The following is a 10,330-nucleotide window of genomic DNA, read 5'->3' as shown; positions in this document are numbered from 1 at the left end:
CGTATGGATCTACAGTTTACTTCCCCAAAGAGAATTAAATACGAAGATAACAGTTTAAACTTATTTTATTGATATATATTGATCTTCTTAATTTTTTGAAAAAAAAAAAAAAAATACCACTATGACATAATAGATCATGCTTCAAGTCATTTGAATAAAAACGTGATAAGTTAATTTTTTGAAAATATATTTTATTATCTGCTTCAATATCCAGCATTAAAATATTTTAACAGTTCTCTATAAAATTTTTGTTTGGAAGCAAACTTATATCTATTTTGGTGAATAGCATTTGCATAAGCTGTAAAGGGAAAATGCCTGTACAAATTAAGTTAAAATGGTTTAAGAAGAGGTCAATTTAGTGATAGTAATTTTCACTAACTAAAGTATTAGTTGGGTTTAAATTGCTTTTTACATTTATATGGTATTTACCTTAAATAAATGCAACTACATATAAAAACCTTACAATCACCTGATTGCAATTCTTTCCTGTTTCATGACCAAAAATACCTTGTGTACACAGATATTCCCAATTTTTCAGACACTATATTTGCTTGTATAATATTTGCATACAAAGAAACATGTAAAACATAGCAGTTTATACCTTTAACCATCAAAAATATATCATAAAATAGATCCAGTAAAAGACTTCAAAATCAACAACTTCTCAAAATGCAATTCATACTTAAACTTAATCCCCTTTCACTGCAGTTGATTTTGACCCCAACTGCAAATGAAAATTTAATTTCCATCTTGAAAACCAAAGTACTGACGCTCATATGGCTTTCAAAAAATTATACAATTTTACATGTATACGTAAAATACAAAAACTATACAAATACAATCTGACCTTGTACTTCAAAAACTACATACTGTATGATATATCACAGGTTAATAATGTTATTTAAAACTGTCATACAGTTCAACATTATTTAAACATTATTATCATGGTAGAAAAATTAAACAAAGGGAAGATGAAAAACCTTGTATTTCTATTTTTTCAATCTCCTCACCATCGATATCACATAAATTATGAACAGCAAGACCATATATCCTTCTCTATTCCAATATTTTCAAATGCTGACTTACATTCACTTCCATCCACTCCAATACTTGATAGAGTAAAACCATTTTTTTAACCATATTATCCATTCCTGCTTTTCAAAACATCTGTCAGACAGATAAGGTTTCATAAATTATCCAGATTGTGTTTCTGTTTTTCAAAATCTGGTATATCAATTCCCAGCCACTGCAAAAGTTCATAATAAGACCAGACAAAAGCTCTGTTGATGTCCTGGGTGTGGTCCAGTCCACTAGCCTCCACCTGGAGGCCACGATTAAACATCATCCTGGCCTCGAACTCAGCTTTTTTCCTTGCCATTTCCTCAGCATATTTTTGTGCAGCTTCCATTTGTTTCTGGAGCTCCTCTTCACGTTTGATTCTAAAAAAATGAAAGTAGATAATTGAGGCACATGTGTCAGATTTTAAAGAATGTATGTTATACATATGCTATTTTTCAATAAACAGAAATCTGGATCTTACTTTTAAAAACACTTTGGGAACTAGATGAGTATAATTACTGTAGGTGATTTTGTAAGTTACATATTTTGAACAGTATTTTAATATTTTAAATAAAATAATTTAATCAGTATTTTATTAAAATAATTTGACATAGAATAGATGTTTATTACTGTAAATTAATTCCATGCAAAATATTTTGTGCTGGACAGTAGAAAAAATTGACATGAATTAGCAAGATACATATCTGTGAATATCTGGAGAAATATCAATCTGTGGCCTAGGTAGAAGGTATTTAATATTACATTTCATGAAAAACTTACCTTTCTTCTTCTTCACGTTTAGCCCTCAGTTCTGCCTCTTCTTTCTTTTTCCTTTCATATTCTTCGCGTTCAGCTTCTGCCATGGTTGCCAACATTGCCTCCTCTTCAAGCCTAAGTCTTTCTTCTTCTTCTTGGCGTTGCCTCTCTAACTCTGCAAGATGAAAAATGAAGCAAGCATGATAAACCTTGTACATGTGTTCTTGACATTTTAAGTATGTCATTAATAAATAATTGATTTTTTACTTACTGGTAACTTGCCTATGTTCTGCATAAGATTGATGAAACTAGAGGATCAGAGAGGCGATACCGCCTCCGAATATTGTACCACCAGCTGGAGCAAGCGCATTCGTATAGACCCCCACATACACAAAATAAGGGACACAGCCCCCAGTCTTGTGCTTGACAAGCTGTAAACATGCAATCAACAAGAATTTTCAATATATGCAAAAAATATATGAAACTAAAAATGGTACAATCAAATTTAAGTTCATTGTAAGGTAGGTGAAAGCTCATTTTCAAGGTCACAGTAAATTGCCAGTATATGACTTCCTGTTCAAGTTCAATAGTAACTATGGACCTATCTCTGCCAGGTTTGGAGTTAAAAGAGAAAGAAATTAGCAGAGTTCAGTTCATGATAATAAGTAGATCAAAGGTCAATTTCAAGGTCACACTTAGATTGCCAGTATATGACTTCCTATTCAATTTCAATAGAAACTATGGACCTATCTCGCTAGTTTTGGAGATAAAAGGGAAGCAAAATTTGCAAAGTTCAGTTCATGGTGAAAAGTAGGTCAAAGGTCAATTTCAAGGTCACACTTAGATTGCCAGTATATGACTTCCTATTCAAGTTCAATAGTAACTATGGACCTATCTCTGCCAGTTTTGGAGATAAAAGGGAAGCAAAATTTGCAAAATTCAGTTCATGGTGAAAAGTAGGTCAAATGTCAATTTCAAGGTCACAGTAAGATTGCCAGTATATGACTTTCTATTCAAGTTCAATAGTAACTATGGACCTATCTCTGCCAGTTTTGGAGATAAAAGGGAAGCAAAATTTGCAAAGTTCAGTTCATGGTGAAAAGTAGGTCAAAGGTCAATTTTAAGGTCACATTTAGATTGCCAGTATATGACTTCCCATTCAACTTCAATAGTAACTTTGGACCTATCTCTGCCAGTTTTGGAGATATAAGGGAAGCAAAATTTGCAAAGTTCAGTTCATGGTGAAAAGTAGGTCAAAGGTCAATTTCAAGGTCACAGTAAGATTGCCACTATATGACTTCCTATTCAACTTCAATAGTAACTATGGACCTATCTCTGCCAGTTTTGGAGATATAAGGGACTAATTGTTATAATTTTGGAGTTACCATAATGTGCCATAAATTTCCTACAGAAAAAAATTAATTAAAATAAAGAAAACATCACTTTGGTCAAAATTCTTAAAATAAGAGGTGCTCTGAAGTTCCAGAAGTTCAAATTTGATGAAATAATGTCATTTTTGACCACAAGTTGTCTGCTTTGCCAAGCCTTATGTATTATTTTTCCAGAGTTCAAAATTTATTATCCATTACCGTACTGCACATTTTGCTTTCACCACCAATATGTACTTTTTGATACAGCGTAACTTGAAAACCGTATGGAATACAAAAAAACGGAGACCACCTTCAGTGTTGGGCTTTACATGCTCTACAAAATGCAAAAAAGAATGGGTCTCTAGCATTAACGGTTCCCAAATTAGAGACAGTTTTCAGTTTAGGTACTTTATGGCCGCTACTCCCGTGAAAATGCACCGATTGACCCCAAATTCACGGAGATGAAAGATGACCCGAAGGGTAACACTTTCCAATAATATCATTAGTAAAGTCTATGTGGTGTCTGAATAACAGGGCAAAAAAAATTTTTTTCGTAAAAAATTTCATTTTTTTGAAAATTTTGGCCCGTTTGACCTTGAAATAAAGGTCAAAGGTCAAATCCAAGGGCATATTTGAAATCTACACATATGACTTTTGGAAAGCTGTCTGTAGAAATTTTTCCCATAACTCCTTCCGTAGGGTAGATAATTAGCATTTAATTTTGCCATTTTTAGACAAGGGTGCATTGCAATGAGTGCCACACCTAGACCCCAATACCGACAAAGCCCAAATTTTACGTGGAACGAGTTGAGATTATAGGTGACCTAAATCCAAGAGATGGGTACAGGGGCCCTTACCGTCTAGGAGGAGAAGCGGTAACGGTGACTTGGCGGCGGAGCCGCAGGAGCCGCAGGAGCCGCAGGAGCCGGCGGAACATACGGGTCGGGACTAAAACCATGGGTACCGCCAGCGCCTACGCTGGTGGTACAATAATATGCCTAGAATTGCCCAACTTTGAGATGAAACAAAAGTAACAAGGCAACCACCTTCATGACATTATTTCATCACATACACATACCTTTCCGCTTTTCTTCCTCCAGTTTCTGCTTCTTTCTCATTTCTTCCAGTTTTCTAACATACTCTTCCTTCATTCTCTTTTCACGGTCCATTTCCGCCAGGCGCCTTTTCTCAGCCTCCTTTTCCCTCTCCTCTGCCAGTCTTTCTTCTTCTTCAGCTTGTTCTTTTCGAAGTCTACAAAAGAAAACAATATTTCAAACATTCATTGGCTACTGGTATGTTATGATTTAGATCACAGTGAAATTGAATTGCACAGTTTCTCCTTAGCAAAGAGTCTCAAAATTTGTTTTCTGGCAGCATTAATATGACTGGTATGCATTTTGAAACTGACCTCCTTTATTTTGTTGAAAATTTACACTTCATTATACTTTTTTTTTGCAGCTCCTTAATCCAAATAAAATTATGGTCTCATTCCATTCCTTTCCAAAAATAATAGCACTTTAGACACTAAAGATGCCTAGAAAAATATTTAATTTACCTTATCTCTTCTTCTTTCCTTCTCCTTTCTTCTTCCATTTCTTTCCAAAGCTTTTCTTTAGCCTCCTGTGCTTCTTTCTCTTTCCGGATCTGTTCCTCACGTTCTTTCCTCTTTCTCTCCACTTCCTGTTTTCTTCGCTCACGGTCTGCTTGTCGTTTTCGTTCTCTGGCAGCTTTGTCTGTAACGTTCTTCAGCTGTACAGACTAAAACAAACATGGATCTTGATAACAAGAAGAAAATTGCATAGCTCTACGAGTACAAAGGTTGTGTCCCTATGCAGACTTTTTTTCAGTAACTGTTTTTGACCCATATCCCGTTTTCTTTAAGATAATGCTCATCAATCTTAGAAGTTTGGCACATATCCATTTGGCAGTATCACATATCTTGCTTTCTTACATTATTTCTAAAATTCATAAATTCATAAATCAATACGTATGCCCAAAACATTTCATTTTACAAAGAAAAACAAAAAAATAATAAATATACTATAAAACAAATTTCATTTAATATGTTATAACATTTGCAGTAGATCAAAATAAAATTCAGACAAAGACGATACAGATATAAAACCCTAGTAACCATAGGGAATATACAATACAAATATAAAAATACTGCATTCTCAAAAATATAATTCAAGGATAGAACAATACTAAAAAGAGAAAATCTATTCCTTAACTCTGCATTTCTCTGTCTTTTAATAATTTATACAATTCCCAAGCAATCTAAACTCTATTTTACACATATATAGGAAGAAAACCTCCAACCACAGAAAAGTGTCAGTTCTTGCTGAATAAAGATGAACAGTTCATCTCAACCTACCTCAGTCTCACTTCCACCCTCCTCCTCCTCCTCCTCCGTCTTCTCAGTATGGATGGAGGACAGGACCCTGGACTTGGTCTCTGACTTCTCCTCTGGCTCTGGTGTGGCCTCAAACTCGTCCCGCACTATGATGAAGGACATTGAGCTCTCTGTGGTAGTGTGAGAAGGAGTGGGAGACTCTGTGCCTGACTGCTACAAGAGAACATAAATATAATAAACATTAGAATAGGTTATAATCAATTTTTGTATATCTTATTGTACAAAAAATATGATTTTGAAATGACATCATTCTGAAAATAAGTATATGGTTCAATGGGGGTTGATACAGTAAGTCTACTTACTTTCTCTCCTTCCTCTGCCTTCACCTCCATTACTGTGGTAGGAGTGAGGGTTTTGGGTGGTTCATCTTCGTCTACTTCCTCTACCTTCTTCTTTGCTTTAGACTTCTTTGCAGGTGCTGCTTCTTTCTTCTTTTTACCTTTTGGAGCTGTCTTTTTAGCCTTGCTTACAACAGGCACTGAAGGTTTCTTTGGCTTCTTGGCATCTAAAATGAAGTATGTAACATGATATAATGAAGTTGTGCACATGTTTCTAGCATGGTCCAATCCATATTATTGATAAAAGAGATGTGACTTTTAGTGAGTTGTTTCATTACAAGCAATATTAGTTTAAAAAAAAACTATCAAATAAAACAGGTTCAAAAACTGTACATGATATAAATGCTGATGAAAATCAAAGAAAATGTATAGTTTAAATATTCTGACAACTAACTCTTTAGGCAAAGCTGCAATTTTATCATTCATTGAAAAGCAATAAGTCAATATCCAATACTCTTTTGCAAAAAATCACAATATACGTAATGAGGCGAACAATATAAATAGCAAGATAAATTAGTCTGCATGAAGCATAGAAATCAAAATCATAATTCAAATTCATAATTTTTAATTCATATTAGAATATATTAATACACTTTGCGATTTAATACAGAAAGCAACTGGTCCAGCAGGCAAATGTACATCATCATCATCATCATAATAATGGTATGCTATTCAAAGGAATGTAGTTTACTGAGCTTTGTGCCATATGATGTGTCATGTGACAGTGCTGTTGAACAAAGGCAAGTAAACAAATGACAGACTTAACTGAAAGTGACACGTGACAACACAGTGACAAACAAATGTGACAATGGTAAATAATATCAAACACAAGGCACAATAATAACAACATCAATTGGTTAGTTATGCAGAATCAAATATATACAGTGATTTAATTTAATCTTCATTTTTAGTGATTTTTTACTAATGAAATGATAACTGAAATAATATTCGCCAATTTAGTTAATAATTTTGATTAATAAAATTATAACCTATCTACAGGATTTAAAATTGGAAAATAAGCAGTGACTTTGGATGAGATAGCCCACTTCATTCAGTGCCCCGTTTCTTAAACCTACCACCAGTTTTAGTCTCACTTAAATCATACTGAGACAAGAAACGGTCTGCCAATGCTTCAGCTGCTGCAGCTTTCTCAGCCAATTTCTCTTGTGTGAGTTCTTTTTTGACAATGGGTTTTTTATTATTTTCTGGAAATGTTATTCATGTGCAGAAAATTCAGTATGGATCTTTTTACCTTAAAACGTTTTGGGTTCAAAAGGCCACCATGAATTCTTTAAATTTTTCTACCCCTGAATATGTTTGATGCTAAAATATCTTAACATGCAGGGGAATTATTAAAATCACATCAGTTAAAACAAAGGGAAAAAACATCACTACAACCAATTTCAATATAAAACATTCAAGGGAGCATGCAGAAATTCCCCATTATTTCACCCTACTCTCTCTCACCTCCACCCTTTTTGTTAATGGGTGTTAAAACTTGACTCCCTGATGCAACAGAATATTAATAATATTTATATTTATTAATATTCAAAAAAAGTTAATTATCATTACACATATTTGCAAATTTATTAAAGGTTCATCTATGAATATATACCAATAAGTTAATATTCTAATATTATAGGCATGCAAAATGTATAAGATAGTATAGATCACTCACTTTACTAGGAATACAGAATACATTAACTAGAGGATCAGAGAGGCGATACCGCCTCCGAATATTGTACCACCAGCTGGAGCAAGCGCATTCGTATAGACCCCCACATACACAAAATAAGGGACACAGCCACCAGTCTTATGCTTGACAAGCTATAAAAATGCAATCAACAAGAATTTTCAAAATACGCAAAAAATATATATGTTCAAATTTGATGAAATAATGTCATTTTTGACCACAAGTTGCCTGCTTTGCCAAGCCTTATGTTTTATTTTTCCGGAGTTCAAAATTTATTATCCATTACCGTACTGCACATTTTGCTTTAACCACCAAAATGTACTTTTTGATACAGCGTAACTTTGGAGATAAAATGGAAGCAAAATTTGCAAAGTTCAGTTCATGGTGAAAAGTAGGTCAAAGGTCAATTTCAAGGTCACAGTAAGATTGCCAGTACGACTTCCTATTCAACTTCAATAGTAACTATGGACTTATCTCTGCCAGTTTTGGAGATATAAGGGACTAAATGTTATAATTTTGGAGTTACCATAATGTCCCATAAATTTCCTACGGAAAAAATTAATTAAAATAAAGAAAAGGTAATTTTGGTAAAAATTCTTGAAATGGGTGGTGCTCTGAAGTTCCAGATGTTCAAATTTGATGAAATAATGTCATTTTTGACCACAAGTTGCCTGCTTTGCCAAGCCTTATGTTTTATTTTTCCAGAGTTCAAAATTTATTATCCATTACCGTACTGCACATTTTGCTTTCACCACCAAAATGTGCTTTTTGATACAGCGTAACTTTGGAGATAAAAGGGAAGCAAAATTTGCAAAGTTCAGTTCATGATGAAAAGTAGGTCAAAGGTCAATTTCAAGGTCACAGAAAGATTGCCAGTATATGACTTCCTATTCAAGTTCAATAGTAACTATGGACCTATCTCTGCCAGTTTTGGAGATAAAAGAGAACCAAAATTTGCAAAGTTCAATTCATGATAAAAAGTAGGCCAAAGGTCAATTTCAAGGTCACATTTAGATTGCCAGTATATGACTTCCTATTCAACTTCAATAGTAACTATGGACCTATCTCTGCCAGGTTTGGAGATAAAAGGGAAGCAAAATTTGCAAAGTTCAGTTCATGGTGAAAAGTAGGTCAAAGGTCAATTTCAAGGTCACAGAAAGATTGCCAGTATATGACTTCCCATTCAACTTCAATAGTAACTATGGACCTATCTCTGCCAGTTTTGGAGATAAAAGGGAACCAAAATTTGCAAAGTTCAATTCATGATAAAAAGTAGGTCAAAGGTCAATTTCAAGGTCACATTTAGATTGCCAGTATATGACTTCCTATTCAACTTCAATAGTAACTATGGACCTATCTCTGCCAGGTTTGGAGTTAAAAGAGAAAGAAATTAGCAGAGTTCAGTTCAGGGTGAAAAGTAGGTCAAAGGTCAATTTTAAGGTCACATTTAGATTGCCAGTATATGACTTCCTATTCAACTTCAATAGTAACTATGGACCTATCTCTGCTAGTTTTGGAGATAAAAGGGAAGCAAAATTTCCAAAGTTCAGTTCATGGTGAAAAGTAGGTCAAAGGTCAATTTCAAGGTCACATTTAGATTGCCAGTATATGACTTCATATTCAAGTTCAATAGTAACTATGGACCTATCTCTGCCAGGTTTGGAGATAAAAGGGAAGCAAAATTTCCAAAGTTCAGTTCATGGTGAAAAGTAGGTCAAAGGTCAATTTCAAGGTCACATTTAGATTGCCAGTATATGACTTCATATTCAAGTTCAATAGAAAGTATGGACCTATCTCTGCCAGTTTTGGAGATAAAAGGGAGGCAAAATTTGCAAAGTTCAGTTCATGGTGAAAAGTAGGTCAAAGGTCAATTTCAAGGTCACAGAAAGATTGCCAGTATATGACTTCCCATTCAACTTCAATAGTAACTATGGACCTATCTCTGCCAGTTTTGGAGATAAAAGGGAACCAAAATTTGCAAAGTTCAATTCATGATAAAAAGTAGGTCAAAGGTCAATTTCAAGGTCACATTTAGATTGCCAGTATATGACTTCCTATTCAACTTCAATAGTAACTATGGACCTATCTCTGCCAGGTTTGGAGTTAAAAGAGAAAGAAATTAGCAGAGTTCAGTTCAGGGTGAAAAGTAGGTCAAAGGTCAATTTTAAGGTCACATTTAGATTGCCAGTATATGACTTCCTATTCAACTTCAATAGTAACTATGGACCTATCTCTGCTAGTTTTGGAGATAAAAGGGAAGCAAAATTTCCAAAGTTCAGTTCATGGTGAAAAGTAGGTCAAAGGTCAATTTCAAGGTCACATTTAGATTGCCAGTATATGACTTCATATTCAAGTTCAATAGAAACTATGGACCTATCTCTGCCAGTTTTGGAGATAAAAGGGAGGCAAAATTTGCAAAGTTCAGTTCATGGTGAAAAGTAGGTCAAAGGTCAATTTTAAGGTCACATTTAGATTGCCAGTATATGACTTCCTATTCAACTTCAATAGTAACTATGGACCTATCTCTGCCAGTTTTGGAGATAAAAGGGTAGCAAAATTTGCAAAGTTCAATTTATGGTGAAAAGTAGGTCAAAGGTCAATTTCAAGGTCACAGTAAGATTGCCAGTATATGACTTCCTATTCAACTTCAATAGTAACTATGGACCTATCTCTGCGAGTTTTGGAGATATAAGGGACTAAA

General features: G+C 34.2%; 1 protein-coding gene across 12 annotated transcripts in view; it reads right to left on the bottom strand.

Annotated features, from left to right (window-relative positions):
* Nucleotides 1-170: 170 nt before the first annotated feature.
* LOC106172352 (uncharacterized) overlaps nt 171-10,330 on the bottom strand; it is a 32,471-nt gene continuing 22,311 nt past the window's right edge. For 8 of the 12 annotated variants that reach the window (XM_087004782.1, XM_087004793.1, XM_087004786.1 and 5 more), the window contains 8 exons: nt 7,404-7,442; nt 7,013-7,141; nt 5,901-6,103; nt 5,560-5,751; nt 4,741-4,943; nt 4,264-4,436; nt 1,840-1,990; nt 171-1,439 (listed from right to left, as the gene is read on the bottom strand). In XM_087004782.1, the coding sequence (XP_086860908.1) occupies nt 1,187-1,439; nt 1,840-1,990; nt 4,264-4,436; nt 4,741-4,943; nt 5,560-5,751; nt 5,901-6,103; nt 7,013-7,141; nt 7,404-7,442 (1,343 nt within the window). In that variant the 3' untranslated portion in view covers nt 171-1,186. The remainder of the gene's footprint in view (nt 1,440-1,839; nt 1,991-4,263; nt 4,437-4,740; nt 4,944-5,559; nt 5,752-5,900; nt 6,104-7,012; nt 7,142-7,403; nt 7,443-10,330) is intronic. The other 4 variants (XM_087004783.1, XM_087004784.1, XM_087004788.1 and 1 more) reach the window with 4 other exon arrangements.

The sequence above is a fragment of the Lingula anatina genome, chromosome 2 (genome assembly GCF_051362555.1).
Source record: "Lingula anatina isolate TDL-2025a chromosome 2, LinAna3.0, whole genome shotgun sequence".
Lineage (NCBI taxonomy): Eukaryota > Metazoa > Brachiopoda > Lingulata > Lingulida > Lingulidae > Lingula > Lingula anatina.
This window is presented reverse-complemented; position numbering and strand designations above follow the sequence as displayed.